At 38.6% G+C, this 20,679-nt stretch overlaps 1 protein-coding gene across 6 annotated transcripts in view; it reads left to right on the top strand.

Moving 5' to 3' along the window:
* Window positions 1-20,165, top strand: part of MARK3 (microtubule affinity regulating kinase 3) — a 71,664-nt gene extending 51,499 nt beyond the window's left edge. Inside the window, exons 14-19 of one of the 6 annotated variants that reach the window (XM_088455303.1) lie at window positions 277-380; window positions 2,052-2,213; window positions 3,678-3,935; window positions 11,638-11,664; window positions 16,521-16,565; window positions 19,632-20,165. In XM_088455303.1, the coding sequence (XP_088311429.1) occupies window positions 277-380; window positions 2,052-2,213; window positions 3,678-3,935; window positions 11,638-11,664; window positions 16,521-16,565; window positions 19,632-19,977 (942 nt within the window). In that variant the 3' untranslated portion in view covers window positions 19,978-20,165. The remainder of the gene's footprint in view (window positions 1-276; window positions 381-2,051; window positions 2,214-3,677; window positions 3,936-11,637; window positions 11,665-16,520; window positions 16,566-19,631) is intronic. The other 5 variants (XM_088455304.1, XM_088455298.1, XM_088455300.1 and 2 more) reach the window with 5 other exon arrangements.
* Window positions 20,166-20,679: the final 514 nt, after the last annotated feature.

The following is a 20,679-nucleotide window of genomic DNA, read 5'->3' as shown; positions in this document are numbered from 1 at the left end:
TCCTGTTGCTTCTGTCTTTGCTGTGGGAAAATAATTTGTTGGGTTAAGGGACTGACTCTTAACCGGGGTCTGAATTATTTTGTTTTTTGTTTTTTTTGGCTTGTTTTAGTTTTGCTTTTATTTTTTGCCATAAAATGCCCCAAGCCCTCTTGAGGAACTATTTTAAATATTAACGTTCAAGTCTACCTGTGTTCACAAGGACCATGCGCGGGGAGCTGGTGATTAGTGGTGGTCTGTGCAGTCAGCACTTTATCTCGCTGCTTCCTCTCATTGCAGAATAATTCTGCGTCCAGTGGAATGACCCGTCGAAATACTTATGTCTGCAGTGAGCGCGCCTCCACTGACCGGCACTCAGTCATTCAAAATGGCAAAGAGAACAGGTATTCTATACATTTTCGTTGTATATTTTTGTAAAAGCCTTATTGCAGACACCAGGTTTTATATGATACACCAGTGTTCAAATTTCAACTCCACCTCCAGCTGTCAGGGTTGCTAAGGTATGAGGTGTCCAACCTCTGTATTGGCAGTGTTCACACAAGTGCTCGGTGCTCTCCTATGTACTGAATCCTAATGTCTGATCACTATGCCTTGGTGCCATTGTTAATGTGACAATATATCATACAAGGTAGACACAGTGGCAGTCGGCAGAACGGCATTCTATACTATGTAGAGATTGGGTACACATAGCTGGAGGAATGCTAGTATGTAATGGATTATCAGTGTTAGCCAACTCATAACCTTGCATTCTTGAATGAATTTAAATGAAAAAAAATTAAGCATAGTAAACCATTTTTGTCTGACTGCTTAAAGTTTAGTTATTCAAATATATATATATATATATATATATATATATATATATATATATATATATATATATATATATTATAATGAAACACACACAAGGCATAGAGATTACAAACACTTGGATCCCCTACATAGGAGAGTACTGGGTAATCCTATGGCACTTGGACTTTGCAAAAACCTGACATAGCAAGTTGTAATTTAGGTGTCCTAACAATCACAGCTGTGGAGAACATAAAGACGGGGGGCAGCGAAGCTGTGTTATGCCTTGTTAGCATGGTGTCTGCTGCTTCCCTCTACAAATCATTGCCCTTTGTGGTGGCCTGCTGTCTTTAGGGCACTGAGCAGTGCAAAGGATTATTTCCCAGATGATGGTTTCCACAGTTCATGTGAAGGAGAAAATGACGGGTGAGGTCACTCTATGATTAAAAATGTTTTTCACCTGAGACGTTTCAGTCAGTCTTCTCTCCACATCATCCGCCCAAGTGAATGAGCCGGCCAGTAAGTGGTTGGCAGGTTTAACACCGTAGCAGTTCCTCCATGTCATATGGCTTTATATGGTTGGGTTAGCAATGCTTCTGTCTTCACCATTAATGTATGCTCTTAATGTCTATTCTGTCCTACTCGATAAAACAAAAACTATTTCCCAATAAGTGATAGGCCAGTTGTAGGAATAGTGTATATTGTAAATAAATGTCCGGATTCTTAAGAGCAGATGATGGTCTAGAATGTTGCAGGCATTATAGTACATGTCCCTCAGCCAGCCCATAGTGTTATGTAATGCGCCACACTACTGTACTGAAAATCTGCATAATGACACTTGGCCTGGCACACAGATGTCACTGATTTGATGCAGGCGGTTTCATAGCCTATAGCAATCAGCAGGCTTCAGAAGAGGCTGAACATTTTACCGATGGGAGCTTTCTCCTGAAATCTGTATTTATTTTTGATACCTAAATGCTGTTACTGTAATGTATACTTATAGTATATGCATAGAATGAGTGAACTAAAACACAGCGAATTTGGAGCAGTCAGTGTGTGTTGGGCTGTTTAGGACATGTGAATTATTTTGTTTCCGACCGTTATGCATGGAAATAGTGATTTATTTATTTCTTTTTTAATTTAAATTTAACCTGTAGAATTTTCTGCTCTTTTCATTTGCGCCTGTGTTATTGGTCCATTTATACCGTTCTGTCTGCCCAAACCCATCCCACCCCACCCCTCGCCTTTTTCCCTCCCCCCTATCATAGCCTGACCGGAATTTTCACTTACGCAACTAGTCCTGCTTCAGTATGCGCCATATCTTCCATCTTTGCTCGACTGCGGCATCCGAAATCTATGTCCAGGTCAGCCTCCAGGCACTCCGAGATGCTACCGCCAATTACCTGTGAAGCCGATAACTTCGGGCCGGTGTAAGAACATTTTAAAACGGAAAAAAAAAAAAAGTTTTCGGAAAGTACCGTCACACTAATATGCTGCCCACTTCCCTTATGTCGCTCTGTCCACCAGTTGTAATACAAAACCAAGTTGTATTGTCATTGAAATCCATTATCATTGTTTCTTGTAGCTAAAGGTGTTAAAAAAAAAATATATATATGTATTTACTTAATGGTAATGTCGTCTGTGCTTGATCCTGTGTGTTGCTCTGTGTGTCTTCATGGTGTTGCTGTTATTTTACCGCTAGTTGAGGTAAATTGTAACGGCCCACATCCTGTGTGTAACATGCAGATCATATTGTTGTGAATTATCACACTAGTCAGATTTATCTTCGTTATCTTACCATTTTCTTTCCAAAACTTCAGCTTTTTACATTAGACATCGCTTTGAATAGACGACTCTGTCTAAAGGTGCGTACACACGGACGATCTTCTCCCCGAACGAAAAGCGTCCTGTGTGTCCCCCGGCAGTTACTGAACGAAATCAGTAACTATTTTGTTCACCGCCGGGCTCCCACCCTCATCCCCGAACATGTTCAATCTAACAAAATCGTCAGGTTGGACAGGAAGTTCGGATGATGAACGAAAACTACAAACGGGAGCGTGTATTTGTAGTTTTCGTTCATTGTAATACCTCAGAAACTGAACGATTATTTTACCGATTTGTCATGGACAACTCGTTCAAAAAATAGCCCCGTGTGTACGCACCATTAGGCTGTGACTGCATTTATTCAAAACGTGTTGCGTGTAATGTATCTGTGCATTCCATGCATCGTGCAGGACAAAGCTGTAAAATGATCAATGCAGCATTAAATGTCAAACTGCAAATGTGAACGGCACCATTGAAAGTAACGTGTTCTGTGTTGACTGCACTTTTCATGCCATCGTGCGTAAAAAGTCCCGGTGTTAACATGCTCTAATGGACCTCTAAACCTTTATACCTCTAAACCGCTGCTTTATACAAGAGCTACTGAGACTATTCACAAATGTATGTAAAAGTCCCAAGAGCTTAGAGAAGTTAATTTGGTGGAGGTACTCGTCCTGATAGACATCAGACTACCTGGCAGCCTGCTGGGGCATACGCTGGGCATTGTGGGTCTTACAATGGCTGGACACCGCAGATTGCAGAGTGGCAGTTAGTGTTTCGTCTTGCATGCCTTGTTGCCAACTCTCATCTGTAGACTGCCATCGCCTTGTTTTCAGCCATATTAGGCTCCGAGCAGTTGGCTAAGGTACATGACATTAGTACTAATGTAAAAATTTACCCATTAATCACGTCTGATATCTAGAATTCCAAGTTCATGAAACGCTTCTCTATTTTATTCGATGGATTTGTGAATGTCTCAGGTAGACTTTTTGTATACGGCGGTAGCACCCCACTCCCTTTAATACTATGGACTGTGTATGGCAAGAGTCATTCAACTGTTTCTTCCATCACAGCACAATCCCTGATCAGAGGACATCGGTGGCCTCCACGCACAGCATAACAAGCACCACTACTCCAGACCGCCTGCGCTTCCCCAGAGGAACCCCCAGCCGAAGCACTTTCCATGGCCAACTCCGTGAGCGACGAACTGCTACCTACAACGGCCCACCCGCCTCGCCCAGTTTATCCCACGAAGCCACACCTCTGTCACAGACTCGCAGTAGAGGCTCCACAAATCTTTTTAGTAAATTAACGTCAAAATTAACTAGAAGGTAAGTTTTGGTGGTTTGGGCTTTCTTCACCAGTCAGTCGCTGCTTGCCATCACTCCCAAACGACACCCAGTTGTGGAATTAAACTTTATTGCATTTTTCTTTTATTCCCATAGCTGTGTATTTTGTGCCATATTTATAGGGTTATACCCTTTTTTTTTGTTTGTTTTTTGTTCTGTAAATATCCATCATAGCAAATATAAGTTTCACAGACCAGATTACAATTTGCCCACTAGCAGCTCTGTGCTGCACTGTAAGTCCTATTGAACCTTTATACTAGGAAGAGAATGCGGGACTTGTAGATCAAAATCAGCTGGAGTGTCACAGGTCACAACCTCAAATCCATCACGAGATAGGATGTTATATACCGAAGTCTTAAATTGGGGTGACATCCATTCTCTGCAACGGGTGACAATGGTGTTTAGTAGAGGGGAACAAATTTACAGTACTTAGGATGTGCAATGTAATACGTAGAGGGTAATGTGTGCAAGCCAGCAAAATATAGGGGTATACAGCCCAGTTACCCTTAACAAGCAGTAAGTATAGTTTGCCTGAAACATTCAGTTGAGTGAGTTCAGTTGCAGGCAATGTGGGTAAAGTGCCATCGGGATGGTTGGAAAGCCAGCCACCAATTTTCCCTTGCGCCCCCACAGAAGACGACTAGGATAACTGATGTAGCTACTGAATTCTCAGTGATGTGTGTAGACTGACATCACAGTAGCACATTGCCAAGAACTGAATCTCCCACCCACCCGATATGTTTTAAACAGAATATTGCAATCATTGGATTTACATCCTATAGTTTATTTTTTTGCTCTCTGTAACCCTCCTCCCCCATGAATAGGAGAGTCTGGGGTTCCAGTATGACTCAACTCTTATACCATTCAAAGTTTAGAATTTGCATCTTTCACTGATAGGACCCCACCATTCTGGAGTATGAAATGATGTCCCGTTTAAACGTCTTGGGTGCATGCTTTTGGATCCAGCGCACTTTTGCATATAGCCAAGTCGTGTCTTTTCATATATGTTGGGCCTGTATGCTTACTGCTTGTTAATTGTTATGCTGAAAGTGTGTATATCACAGTGCAATAATAAACCAGATGCCTTCTATTTTCTCCTATTCTGGACCAGGCATGAAAGTGCTGCCTGCTGAGCCATTGAGAGACTGTAAAGTATCAATGTACTGTTTCCTCTATGTCTGTAGAATAGAGCTTTGCTAGCTTAAAAGAAAAAAATATATATATATAATGTGTATAATTTTAACTCTTGCAACCTTGGGCAGCACAGACATGCAAAGGTTAAATTAGTGTCTATTTAAAATCCCTCGCTGTGTTCACTACTTATAAGTAATTTAAGTTAAGAATGGAATTTCTAGTGCTTGGCAAATTGACAGAAAAGTTTTTTTTTTATGTCTGTGTTTAACACTAAGTCTACCTCCAAGTCTTATTACGCTAGTGTAGTCTGGTATAGCGCACATTGTGTTCCTGAAAAGTTTTTGTACTGGGGAAGCAAAACTGATCCTTTTCAAACATGGTCTGAAGTAAAAAATAAAGAAAAAATAATAAAAAAAAATAAAAATTCTCAGTCAATTAGCAATTATGAATTTTATTTATTATTTTTTTTTGGAAACACTTATGTACACCTCTACTTCCCCTAACTTAATTTACTTGTCCCTAGATGTGCACCAGAGGTCCTGAGCCTCCTGATCACCACAATTTTATTCTGAAACTAAAAAAAATATGATTCTCAAAAACCCTTGACTTGAGGACAATTAGAGAAAAAAAAACTTCTATAGTTTGACCCATTTTAGACTCCTTTAGAAAAAAGACCAGTCACAAAAGGATCTATTTGACAGTGCTGATGGCGTATGCAAGTTAAATGTCCATGGAATTTTCACACAAGGAGGTAACCATTTTGTATGCTCAGTTACTATTGAGATAAAATGGCTTCCTCCACTGTGGGTACATTCCAGACACTCTTTAAATTGGTTTTCCTTCAACAAAAATATTGTTTGTAATCAAGTTACTTTTTTTACATTTAAAAGTAAATGCCTATAGTCATGTAATTCACAAGAATTAATGACTAAACTTTCTAAAAATTTAATTTTTGAAACGCCAGGCTTCTGTAATGCTAGGACTTAAAATGAGTGTTTTGCAGTGTGTCCAATCCTTGAACAAAAACTAACGTGTATTGTTATGCTTTAATGTATGTACACCATTTTGAAAGTATTAATGCTGCCTTAATGTTCATTTTTGGTCTAAAAAGTATATTTTTTTCCATAGTCACTTAGCAAACAGTGATTTGACTAACATTTAACTAGTTTTGGGAGTGTTTGAAACCACAGAAAATGTTTTTTTTATATGGACTGTATATTGTCATTTGTCTCTAGCGAAACTAGTTTACACCAATCTGTTAACAGCAATACAGTAATGTTAATTTTATGTGTTGTATTCACTGACTACATGAACTCTCTAACAGGACAAAACTTTCTCAGGGCCAAATAATCAACTCTAAATTATGTTCCAAATTAAGACCCTTATGTCAGAGAGCGGTCCGACATCTGGCAGGTCCAGAAGTTGTCAATGAAACGTCTAATCCTGCTGCTGCGGTTCAATTAACCATCTTGAATTAAGATGTCTGTACATTTTTGGCTTAGTTTCCATCCTAACTTGCTTGTATCAAAGTTAAATAAAACTTTCAGAAATACCCCTGTTTGTGTGAAATACTTACACAGTTACATAGAAAGTAAGTGTAAAAGTTTAATATCCATTATTCCTTTTCTTTTAATTGTGTTTTGAGTTGAGATCTCAATTTTTGGCGGGGGGGGGGGGGGGGGGGCTCAATTGTAGTGTAACCCAAATGAGATTTTAGCCAGCTGAATTGCACATATATTATATGAACATACATCAAACACAAAGGAGATGCCATTTAAACCATTGAGTCCTTCCAAGCTGCTTGGTCCTAATGTTACCTGGCTTTTGGGGAAGATTTGATCAGTTATCTGGAACCTGTGACTCTCCAACTGTTGAACTACTCCTCCTATCATCCTGTGTATTGCTATACAGAGCTGAGACGCCGACTATATCAGGATTGATAGGTTTGCGTCCTATCAAAAGGATCTGATATCCTTATAAATATTCCCACTTTTCTCATTATGCAGCTGTAATTTACGCTTTGGGCAAAAGTTATTTTGAGAGCAGTTAGACATTCTTAAAATATGCAATAAGAAAAAAAGGTTAAACAAAGTATAGCTGAACTTAACGTAAAGGAGCATTATTTAATATATTCTTTTGCTATGTAAAATAAAAGAAGGAAGTGCTTATCTATTAGATTTACTCTGACACTATAAACTTAAGTTCATCCTATATACAATGCATTGAGAGAATTTGCGAATGCATGAACTGTCAGCACATTGCGTCAAATACACCAAGTGTTTACTAGCGGGCTACATGGAGACATCTGTGGGTGCTGCTGTACATAACATTGCTCTATAAGTAGTCCTGGAGGGGATCATGGGAAGCTCATTTCTATCCTAGTGTTGCATAGCACTTTATCATATCTTATCAGTTAGTATATTACTCACTTTACAATAATGTTAACTGGTGTATCAATCTACGGTGCTTCTTTGAACTTTATAAGCTGTGTGCATGTATGTTTGTGTATGTATGTAGCGCCCTAACTAAGCTCTGCTAAAATTGCGCCAAAGAGACCCCTCTCTCACGCCACAATATTGAATACAGTGGTAAGCCCTGTTATAGGCCATACGTAATGTGTAAGTTCTCTCATAACATACCTGTTCGTCTGTATGTAATATACAAGCCAATAGCACTTTCAGTTGTACAAAATTCGCACAATATTAATGAAAAGTAGCAAAGAGCATTCAGATTAATGAACATTGCTGTTTATCCATAAGTCTAACAGTGCAGTTAAACATGGAAAAATCATGTCTTGCATACGAGGTGTAGCTATTACATAACGAGACTGTACTCTCGTTAAACGGGAATGGGGAAACATTGACCTTGGACTATCCCAAAACTGTTTGGCAAGTTTCACCCCTCTCGCACCGATATTTTGCGATCGCACAGCATTCGAAGAAGTTTTTCCCGTGAGTCGTAAAAATGCTTAGTTCGAAATTAGAGCACCGTGTTAACTTCAAATTTTTAGTTAAACAAAACGCCCGCCGAAACTTTCCCTATGCTTACCGAGGCTTACGGGGGCAGATTCTAAGCCATGTTAATTGTTTTCTTTGATATCAAGGGTGTTAGTTTGGAAGACTGGGTACCAGAAGGTGCATCAGTGAATCAACATCACTACAAAAATGTTCTAGCAACTTTTCAGGAAAGAATCTGAAGAAAGGAGGCAGAGTTGTAGAAAACTGGTTTCATCCTCCATCAGGACTGTGCACCGGCCCCACACAGCTCTCCCTGAAGCAGTGTTTGGCAGAGAAACACATCGCAGTGCTAGAACACCCTCCATACTCGCCAGACCTAGCACCGTGTGACTTCTTTCTTTTCCCTAAAGTCACATCTGTACTCAAGGGAACCCGTTTGGCATCGGTTATTGAGGTAAAGAAGAAACTGACGGAGCTGTTGAGACAGCTGACGGATAATGAGCTACGGCACGGCTTTAGCCAATGGAAAATGTAAATGCAGCGGTATGTGGATGCAGAAGGCGAGTAAATAGAAAGGGAACGCAGAATAAATTTGCTTAATATAATTAAATAGGAATTATGGCATCAGTCTCCTTTAATAGCCACACCTCGTATAATAGTGATCTGGCTAACATGACAAACTACAATTTGACATTTATTTTCCACATTTAGCCGCATTGTCAGTCTTTTTTATCGATGGCAATACTTAAGGGGCCTATCCATTGCGCAACATGAAAAACTGAACGACTAGCGTTCAGGTCGCCGGGTGCGGTGCCGCACTAAACGGCGTTCACAGAACTTCATTCAGTTCAGGATCCCGACCTCCTATCTGGGAACATGTGGAACCTGACTATTGTCGTCAAGTTGACCAGCATGTTCTGTAGATAGTCGGGGTCGGCAAGGACCCAGCGTGCACGCGCATTGCTGGTCCTTGCCGACTATCCATTACACGACTTTCTGAACAATGCGTCCAATATTATGCTACCTTTTGGCTAATATGCTACTTGTATGCAACTATTTGTGCAAATTAGTTAAAGTATAGAAGTGTGAAAATACAATCGCGAATTTGCTAAAACTGGTGCCACAGTGGCGGATGTGTTGTGCTGAGAATGGACACCTCTTTATATGAACTAGTGTGCGTTTGTGTGTGTATGTGTGTATATATAAAATATTAGATCAGCAACTTGTATAAGCTTTGCAGTTTTGTAGCACAACAGTGCTTAGAAATACCAAAGACATAGAGAAAATGAAGCGTGAGGATTAGGGGTGTTTTTTTGTTTTTTTTTCTTTTGCAATTTTGTACATCTGCATTGAACATTCAACTCTGCATCATACTCTTCAGTTGGACTGGTTGCAATATTTGTTTAATATCTTTTAATTTAAACGGTAACCTATTATTAAGCACTTCACATTGATAGGATCTTCACTCCAATTACATACAACATAAAGCATAAGGTAAACATGTCCCTGCCCAAATAAGCTTACAAGCCAAGAGATGTGAGGAACATTATGATACATAAGGGAGCAGAATCACCGTTGTAGTTGCTGGTGGTGAATGTGCCTGTGGCTATTGTTGGGTGGTCAGAAAACACAATGTAGGGTAACGAAATCTCATACATTATTCTTAATTTATTGCAGTGGATGATGACTTTACTGTTCTAGCACCTTGGGGTGACAACTACCGCACAGCACCTCACTACTGTTTCGATTCTTAAGCCTCTGCAGCTTTGCTCAGGGTGGTGTAAACGCACACCTCCTGCATTTCATGACCTAACAGCATTGTTTTCTTGTCTAAGCTATGACCATATGCCCATTATGTTCTTTTTCCGCTATAGTTTGTGTGTGTGTATGCTGTATGTATAGTGTACACATGGGTGCTGGTCAGTGAGGAGGACGTATATTAGTTTTCAAGCACAATTTTAAATGTCAAGGTACGATAACTGTAGCGATCTAGTTCTAAAACTAAACTGAAATGCTATAGAAATGTTGGAACTTTAATGAATTGGTGTTTTACACTGATTTAATAATTGCTGCTTACATTATCTATACTGAGAATAACGTTCTGGCAAAATGCACACACGCATGCAGTTTTTGTTCTAGTCACTGATGAGGGATGTAGTCTCTCATATGGCAGCGTGCAGCAAGCCATTTAAAGATATTCTGATTGAGCAGGTCATCCTGAAATATCAGGAATTACAAGGTTGGCGCCCTCTAGAGCTTAAGAAATGTTAATAAAAATGTGTGTGTAGTGTATATGTATATTAGGTATCTGATTTACTGAGCAGTGGTCCTAGTACCTAGAAATATGTGATGGGATAGGAGGTACATTCTATGCATATTGCAGGTGTTTATTCCGCTAATCCAGGGATGGGCACTAAGTAGCCCTCCAGCTGCTGTTGAACTACATTTCCCAGCAGGCCCTGCCAAAGCTTCAGCATTCTCTGATGGCAAAAACTGCGGCAGGACATGCTGGTATGTGTAGTCCCACAGCAGCTGGAGAACCAGTTATTGCCTTTCCACCCCTGCTCTAATCTATCTAATAGTATGTAATTAACATAAAGTAATCCATTAATACATTTTACATTGTTGCTTTAGTATTTTAAGAGTTATAGCTCCTCACTTTACAGCATAGGAGAAATTATTCTGATATGCAATATTAAGTCCTTACTGTAAATGCCACACAAGCAGGTGTTCTACTAGAAATGGTCAGTTGTTAAGCAGTATTTACGGTTTAAAAAGTAAGCAAATTTATTTTTAAAAAAGTCATTAAACATTAAAATATTTTATGGTCCGTTCTACAGCACACTGGAGGGAATTCAATAGTTTTTTGAGCTGCGATTATTCATGGACGCCCGATTGACAAATTCGGTTGTTTAGGACGCCTATCAACTATTGCGCTTGTCGCGCATAAAGAGGCTAAACCCGTCTAACGTCCTGGTTAGGGCGCCCAAACTATTGACTTTTCGCATATTTTTGTTCACCGCCTCAGGAGTCTGTGAGCAAAAATGTCGGCTCCAGTGGCTCTCACGCCTAAATGGAGCAACTGCTGTGTTGGGCGCCCCCAAAAAAAACAAATTCCCCCCCCCCTTGAGTCCATTTCGAAGAATGTGGCCGTAGTTCTTTTACCAGATTCATTTTTTTTTATTATTGGTCACTTTTTGGTCTGGACAATTTTTTTATTTCCTCCCACCCCAGGGTTTGGGCTGTTTGGCTGCCTAAAATTTGCAATATCATGGGTTAGTACATTTGAGATAATTATGAGTATCACAGTAAAGTTGAACATGATTTATTTCGATTCAACATTCTGAACGAAGGGGAAATAAATTTGCATAGGTGATCTAGTAATAGAGAGCAGTAGCCATGCATTTTGTTTTAGGTGGATTTATTTGTTTGTGTTTGCTATGAGCTTTTCATCTAGCAAGTCAACATTTACTAGTGGGACAATTGGCAGGTTTTTATTATGTTTTACACACAAGAATGACTGACTGCTTTTTACTTTATTTCTGTACGTGCACATTTTTAATATTTTGCTTTGAACTTTGTTTTGTTTTTAGAAACATGTCATTCAGATTTATAAAAAGGTAGGATTTAAGTTGTCTATGCATTTTTCTTTATATAGTTGACTCTGCATTTTTTTTTCTTAAATGACTTGTCTCCCTCGATCTGATTTTTATATTTTCTGAATACTAAACTTTCTGCTGAAAACTAAATTTTAGACCAGTATACAGGCTTTCATACTTTTCACTGAATTGTACCCTTTATCACCTGAGCATGTACTGTGCAATCATAAGTCATGTGCGTCATAAACTTCATGTCTCATTTTTACTAATACACACTTGGCATGCTTGCAGCAGAAGGTTTGTGGTGTTAATGCTTATAACATTTTTTTTTTTTTTTTGTCAAGGTAAGTTTTTGTTTTTCCTTTGCTTTTTATTTCTTTATGTATTTCCTTCCTTGTTCCATTTAAAAAATATATATATCTCCTTTTTATTATTTTTTTTTTATATATATATATATTTTACATTTTGTTTCTACCCTAAAGATGTTAATGCTTTGACCTATTCATTGAGCACATTAGATAAGATCTATACTTTACAGTTAACGTTACGCTTTCAGGCAACCCCTCCTTTCGTGTAGCACATGGTTGTGTCTCTCAGTCAACACCAATCCGCGTATAAAGCTGAATATTTACTTATATATAGCGCTAGCAAATTGCATTGATAAAAGCCAGCCGCCGCTTTTAAAATGTTTTCCACCTTCGGAAACTATTAGCTTGTGTGCACCCACCTACAGTGTGTTTAAATTTATTGACTAATATTTAAGGCTTCCTTCTCTGCATTTTTAGACATGGATTAACATAACCAGATAACCTTTTCTGTCATCCACAAAGGTTAAACTGGTAGTTTGAGGCGGAGAGGTGTCATTTTCCAAAGTAACCATGTTATAAAATTCTTTTCACTCATATAAAGACTTATGAAGTACAGAAAGACTTGGAAAAAAAAATAAAAAATTTTCAGCCAGGCATGTACTCTCTAGAATTAAACGCTCGTCAATAACCCCTTTTAAGATAAGAATTTGAATATGAATGGTGCACTGAAACATTCTCACAAAGTTTGCTAAAATGTTTCCACTTTGAGAATCATTCTCTGTTGTTGGTACTTTTTTCTTTTTCATTTTTCTTGTGTTTCCATCTACTTTTGAATGGGTTTATTAAATTGAAAAAAATATATATATATTCTTGCATTGTGCTCACAGGGGTTTTGGGTATGATGCAAATCTGCAGACTAACCACCAATAAGACCATTGCTTTCAATAGTCTAATTTGTACGTAGTCTAGCACAGCTTTATTGCCCTATAGTTTACTGTAGCGTCATGTTGGTAAATTGCTCACAGGATGTTATTTTGTATAAACCATTGTGCCACAAACAATGTTGTCATGCCAAATGTATCCTTAGAATTCGTTATAGGCCAAGTTAAAACCCATAAACATGTTTAATATATGCTATGAACATTACAAATAACTATTTTATTTACTGATATTAGCTGTAAATCACTTTTTCTCTATTTAAAAGAATATTCACAATTCCTCTAAATCCGGTTCTCTTAACCTGTGTGATGTCTGACAATAGTCATAATATGAAAGTTCGGGAACCATTGATCAAGGTCGAAATGACAGTATAGACAGGGTCCAAGAATGGGGGAAAGGGATAATCCTGATATAATAAAAAAAGGAAATAACCAATTTAATAAAAGTAGGGCTTATTTTTCTTTTTAGTGAAGAATTTAGTGTCCATTTCTCATTTTACACAACTTTACTTCTTTGCATACTAAATAATGGTAAGTGTTAAACGTTAATAACTGCGCTGAGAGCAAATAAACCGTTCTCCCCTATACCCTGAACTAAATGGTACCGTTACCGGTTAAATGTTTTATAAGTGTTGGAGGAGTCTTTCAACTGCAAAACAGCTTTTTAGCAAAGAATTTTGAGCCCTTGTATTTTAATTACCTAGTTATACAAAATATCCTCACTGTTTTTAATAGGAGTTAGTCTGAAAATATCAATGCTATTTTTTAGTTACTAGACCTAACGGCAATTAATGTACGTACAATATTGTAGGATACAGTTTTCAGAGCATTAAATTATAGGTGTTAAAATGAGGTACAATTTTTTTTTTTTTTTTTTTTTACAATTTACTGTGTTGACTCCTTTCCAACTGAAGTTCAGGTCAAACTGGTGTAGACTGCCAGTTTGGTTATTTTTTGCCAAATAAGCCCAACCTTGTATCTGTGACCCTCAAAGTTAAGTTTGATTGATCCCTAAAGGTGCATTGAAAATAACCGATAGACGAGTGGCTAGTCAAGCACAAAGCAGGTAGGACCTTTTGTGATCCTGTAGCTAAGCACAACCCCATAGCGGTAGGTTCTGCGGTGTAATAAGGTATAGCTATTGCTCCAAACAACTGGACTGCAGGCAGTTATCTTAAAATTGTCCCCTAATTCATTTTAGCTTCACACTGCAACCTTGTGCGCTCGCATCCATCTTATAGTTTTTGTTAGTTTGAAAATACTAGTGTAACATTGTATTATTCGTACATACCCCTTTGCTAGCTGTTCAATGAAGCAGAGCCTCACTTTAAAATACAAAACAAGCTTAACGTCACATCTTGGAAACTGATTCAACTTGCATGTTAAAGCTGCACTACCTCCTAGAAAACGGTTTTGTTTTTGCCCCCTAAGCTGGCACCTCCTTATAGAGTCTCGAACTGGCTCTACCTGTTCTGTAATTATGAAATACAGAAGCGGCATATAGAGGTCACCACCTTTAAATGGCGGATGTGTGGATCGGGAGAAACATGTGCACGGAGCAGCCTCCTCCATCTTGGATGGGGCTGCCAAGGAAATTTTTTTTAGTAGGAAAAAATACTGATTTAAATTGAAACTATTGAAAATGTTTGTGTGCATTACTAACCTGTTGACAGCATTTAATATATTAATATTTTATTTATATAGACTTTTGTTATTTAGTACAGGTTCCTGTGTGTTATGCTTGTGCCAGTTACAAACTTTGGTGTTTTTTTTTTGTTTTGTTTTTTCCCCCTCTCTGCTTTTAATCAGCCGGAACCTTTTATCCTTGTTGCCCTGAAATACAGTACAAAGCTGCTCTCTGTATCCGATTATTTCCAGTGGAAAGAGCACAGCAGAGATGTTCTGTATCCCAGGGAAATCAAAATAAACTCTCTCCCACCTGATATTAAATGCATTATCTATCTGCCTAGTTCATAATTTACAAGTTCCAGGACAAGGGAGAAACTTAATCTACAAGTATTAAAAATTTTGTAACTTTATTAATTTTGGATGATCTAATGTTGCTGGAAGCTCTTGTACTACTTCAATAGCTTAGGTTTTAAAAAATATCTCCCACTTAAAATATCTCCCATAAAGGGCTTCAGTGATGTCATAAGTTCCTAAATTGATAGGCTTCATATAAACTGTTCAGTCCACAAAATGGCTGCCTCTACTATGTACTAGTGACCGGATTATTTAAATATTAAATGTATTAGATTGATAAGTGTTTTAATGTCCTGAATGTACCAGCATAAACAAAATAGAATAATTAGGGGGGAATTCAATTGGCCACGATGAGACACTTTTTCGAAGGAAAAAAAACTGCTTGTCGCGCAAATTTGTACTTATCGAGCTATCCTATTAGCTTCTGTTTTCGTTGGTGCGAATTCTCCATAGCATAAAGTCGCAATAAGTTTTCACCACCTGAGCAGGTGACAAGTTGGGGAAAACCCCTTTTTCAAGGTAATTGGTTCAGAACCACTGGGATACCCTCAAAGTCTAGTTAGGCAAATAATAATTTATAATTACTGTAGCTTAATTTGACCGATAATGACGTCATGTTGGGGGTGACAGTTCAAAAACCAGCAAAATGGGTTAATGGATGTAGGACCGGTATATGGGACAGGAGTGTTATGCTGCATACACGCGTAAAGATTTTCTGTCCAACCACCCAACTAGTTGATTGGTTGGAATGAAAGTCTGGTAACGTATGGGAGTAACTGATGATCAGCAATTTGCTCCTAAATGCCAGAAAACAGAAGAAAATGGTCGTCAGACAAAATGTTTGATCTAAACAATTTGTTCAAACAGTTTTTGGCCATTTTCCGTCATTTGGGAGCAAATTGCTGATTGTCATTTGCTTTCATGCCTTACCAGATTTTCATTCCAACCAATCAACTAGTTGGATGGTTGGACCGACAATCTTTACGTGTACCCAGCTTGAGGCCTATTTTGAAGTGTTTGGTTTTTTTTGTTGTTGTTTTTTTTTTTTAGTGTCTTTAAATGACACAAATACTTATAGGCATTTTTTTGCACCCCCACAATTTAAATGGAACTCTTGTATGCATATGTCTAAAACAGTCAAATAGAAAGCATTTTTTTTTTTTGCAAAATAACAGCAATTTAAGAACCTCAAATACTTTTATCAGGGCCACTAATACACTTCTTTATTGTTGTCCAATATGACTATTGTTTTTTTTGTGGGGTACAGGCAGATTTCCCCATTTTCAGCTATACTTATAGTTGGTGAAACAGGAAGAATTTTTGCACGAATACAGCTTTGCAACTCTTGCAATCGAAGTGCGCTCATAGGTGTGATAAGCGAATTCGCAGGCGAAGATGTGTGAAAACTTAGCGTGCTCAAAAATATAACATTTTCATCATGGCTAATTGAATTCCCTCCTCCCCCCCCCCTTAGTTTTGTGAGTTTCTCTACTCTTTGGATTATCATAGTATGTTTGATATATTTCCACTGCAATGCAACAAAAGCTTTGTAAGTCTGATTAGCAAAGTCATTGCTGTAATTAGAAGTACACCAGTGTAAGATTACTCTTCTCTGCTTGTTTTTGCTTTTCTCATTGTTTTCATTGAGGCTCCCAACTGAATCTGAGAGAAACGGGAGATATGAGGGCTCAAGGTGAGGGCGAACATATTTTTACCTTAACCATCACCCACAAGCATCCGGTTGCATGCCACTTCTGCTAGCCTAAAATTGTTTGATTTTATGCAAAAGTTTTTTGTTTTTTTTTGTTTGGGTGAATGTCTGCATGTCCATCCTTGTTTCCTCACATGGTGCATAGACATAGCTATGACTGAGTAATACAGTATTCTGGAGACAGTAATTCCAGTCTGGGACTCTTTACCTCTTATCAGAGACTTTGACTGTATTTCAGCTTTCTCTAAAAGGAGTCTTCAAAAAACCTTACATTTCTGCACATGTGGTTTTGTTCTAGTTGCAGTTTTTTACCCACCTTAAGAAATTCATATATGGGCTGATTCTGTGTTGGGAGTAAAGCAAAAAAGAGCAAAGTAACTTTGCACATTTTAAATCTATCCCACTGCAGTACAACATAGTTTTACCAAAGTGCAGAGAACTTGAAGTTTGAGAGTGACGTGTCCATACTCCAATCTCATTTGCAGTGTAAAAGTAAAGCTGCCCAGCATGTGTGGGCCACATGCAAAAGTAGCCCGTATTTACCCTGCATGTAAAAATAACTGGGCGTGATTCAGCAAAGAATGCAGTTGCTAATACACATGTAAACAGACTATTGTGTACTGCGTATGCATCGCAGTGCGCTCAAACCGGCCACTACGATTGCATTGGCTACGCAGACCCATCGCAGAGTGACGGGGAGTCAGGGAAACGCAGGCGTGCCAGTGCGTTTGAACGCCGTTGCATTATTCACTGCGATGCCCTACGCAACCTGATGGCGTGCGATGATAGCATTTTCTAAGTAAGGTCAGAGCTTGTGCAAGTGTGCGTGAGGCTGCGATGGTACTCGATGTTACCGATGGTTTCACAGTCTTGCTAAACCTTACGGATGTGTGTAAGGTAAAGTGGGCGTCCTTATGTAGTGCGGCGGCATAGCGATCGCAATGAATTGGCATACTATCCCAGTTGAACTGCATCCGTAATCACAATTGCATTCGCAGTTGTGATCCGTAATGGCCCTGAATTTGTACCACTTACATTGCAACATGGTTTGTTCCAGTTACTTGTGTTTTTTTTTTTTTTCTGCTTTGCTCCCATGTCATGATCCGCCCGACAGTCTTTAAACAGATGACGTTTGAAGATTGAAATTGTGCAGAATCTGAAAGTGAAAGTAGCTTCCACGTGTCCCCCCTTAATGTTTAAATCAATGTCCCTTAGGGCTTAAAAAGACTTGACTTAATGCATAAAATTCACACGGCAGACTGCATCCTCCCACATTCACACAGGATCCTGTGTGGTGTATAGAAGATAACTATTACCATAGAGTGCAGTTCCCAAATTCTACCATTACAATCTACAAAAAAAAGGAAAAAAATTATATATATTTATTTATTTATTAATATATATATATATAATATATATATATATTAGTGTGTATCCTGCTGTTCAACCAGAGAGATGCACGGCACTTCAGGATTTATGCTGGTAAAAAAAACTTGTTTATATCAAACATTGGAACTGGTCAATCATACATCATAATCCTCTTCAATAAAGTCAACGTCATCAGGACTGAGGAAATGTACAGAGGAATGTCTGTGAGAATAAATAGTGGTTGAACAGCAGGATACAACATAGATAGAAACGGCAGCAAGGGCACACAGGTAGTTGTCTACGATTTTCACAGAGTGCCAGAGGATTATATATAATATCATTTTTTTTTTTTCCTCCCAATCCGTGCCCCGGCACTCCAGACCCAAACAACCCTTCAACTTGCTCCGGTGCCCTCCTTGAGGTGACCCCCTCAGTGTATACAAGACTGGAAAGAGGCGGCACTCGGAGACCGGTAACAAGTGGTGAACCCCCTGATGTAGGGTCTGCCACTTGCTACAAGTCTCCGAGCGCTGCCTCTTTGCTGTCTTGTAGTGTATAATATTATACATACACACACACGTCAGAGGTTCCATAACTCCACCAATACAGTCCATGTTTTAAGGATATCGATGCTTGAGTCCAGATGGTTACATCTCATGGACTGAGGTACTAATTAAGTCACCTGTGCTCAAGCATAGATATACTAAAACATGGACTGTATTGGTTGAGATTTTTTAACTTCTGACTTGGTGTTAAAATATATATATAATCAGGCTTAATCCACGGCACTCAACCATCTGGGGTGCCCTTGGCATGTGACCACATCATCTAGATAAAGAATATCATACAAACTCTGCACTCACTTGCTTTTCAAACTGAAACTCCTTTGAATACAGGGAATGATGGTTCCAAAATATTGCAATAATTTCTTAAGCTGACCATCACTTCACGGTCATTCCCATCTGGCCAGTCCCTACACTGATTCTCAAATGGTCTTGGTCTGCCATCCTGGGCTCAAGCTTGCATACATTTTAAACAGGAATATGGGTTCTGGCTTGAAGAGACAGGACCACACTCAGGGATATTGGTTACTAAGCACCTGGATATAGACAAAAAAAAGTTGGTCTAACACTTGAAAAACAGGGTGCCCTAGCAAGCGTGACCACAAAATTCAAATAAATCACAGGCTTCATCCACGGTGCTTATTAACTGATATCCCTGGGTGTGGTCCTGTCTCTTTAAGCCAGGATCCATATTCATGTTTAAAATGTATGCAAGCTTGAGCCCAGGATGGCAGACCAAGATCATTTATCTGAGAACCAGTGTAGGGACTGGCCAGACGGGAATGACCGTGAAGTGGTGGTCAGCTTAACAAATTATTGCAATATTTTGGAACCAACATTCCCTGTATTCAAAGCAGTTTCAGTTTGAAAAGCAAGTGAGTGTCGAGCTTTTATGATAAAATATATATTTATAATTATACTTTTTTAATTATTACTAAATATGGTCAAATTGGGTACTTTTTGAAGTTGACGACTTTTCCCTCTTTTTGGCAGAGGAAGCTGTAGTTAAAATGTATTGATGAGGTAAAGACCCGATAGTAGAATTACATTTGTAGGTCATCTGAATAATCACCCTGGAATGACTGAATACAATAGAGTAACTTCTCTTTTCTTTTAGTCGTAATGTGTCAGGGGACCAGAAAGATGAAAACAAAGAATCAAAGCCGCGATCGCTGCGATTTACCTGGAGCATGAAAACCACCAGTTCCATGGATCCCAACGACATGATGCGCGAGATCCGCAAGGTCCTAGACGCCAACAATTGTGACTATGAGCAGAGAGAGCGCTTCTTACTCTTCTGCGTTCATGGTGACGGCCACGCAGAAAACCTTGTCCAGTGGGAGATGGAAGTGTGCAAACTGCCAAGACTCTCTTTGAACGGCGTTCGCTTTAAGCGTATATCTGGGACATCAATAGCTTTCAAAAACATTGCTTCCAAAATTGCCAATGAGTTAAAACTGTAAAATAGGGGGAGGGAAAGAGAACAGTCAAGTTGTAAATGACGTAGCGATTCGAAGTGTTTTCCCAAGAACACTGGTTTAATGTATAGAATTATTTAGGCAATAATTCCTCCATCTCCTGAATTATATTATAAATGGAACAAGCTGCTGGAATAGGAGGGAGAGTTGTTTTTTTTTTTTTTTTATTTAAATATATATATATATATATATATATATATATAATTTAGTGCACTACAGCATTAAAGTTGCCTACCATGTAAATTATTTACTTTTTGGCTTTTTCTGTGCTCTGTTCATGGCGATGATATTCACCTAATATTTCCTTATTGATATTCATCCTGTATGCGTGTGCAAAAATGGATGTTCTCTATTTGCGCTGAGCACACAGAATTGTGTTTAAAAAAAAAAAAAAAAAAATGGCTGTTATTAAACAGACCTACTGTACCACCGAAAATACCCCCTTTTTGTTTTTCTCTGTATTTTTTTTTTTTTTATTATTATTTTTGAAGGAAAATTGCTTTCTTTTGTTACAAAAAAACCAAAACATTTTATAATGCAAAAATGTTGATTCCACATGTCCTGTTCTGACAGTATTTTCCTTGTCCTGTTTGAGAGGGTAAGAACAGGGTGAGAACTGTAACCTAATGGAAGCGACCAGGCCAGCGATTAAACTGTTTCCCAGCTGAAGAAATGTAAATGGAGTCT

Source organism: Taudactylus pleione, unplaced genomic scaffold, assembly GCF_031769625.1.
Source record: "Taudactylus pleione unplaced genomic scaffold, aTauple2 ptg000652l, whole genome shotgun sequence".
Classification (NCBI taxonomy): Eukaryota; Metazoa; Chordata; class Amphibia; order Anura; family Myobatrachidae; genus Taudactylus; species Taudactylus pleione.
This window is presented reverse-complemented; position numbering and strand designations above follow the sequence as displayed.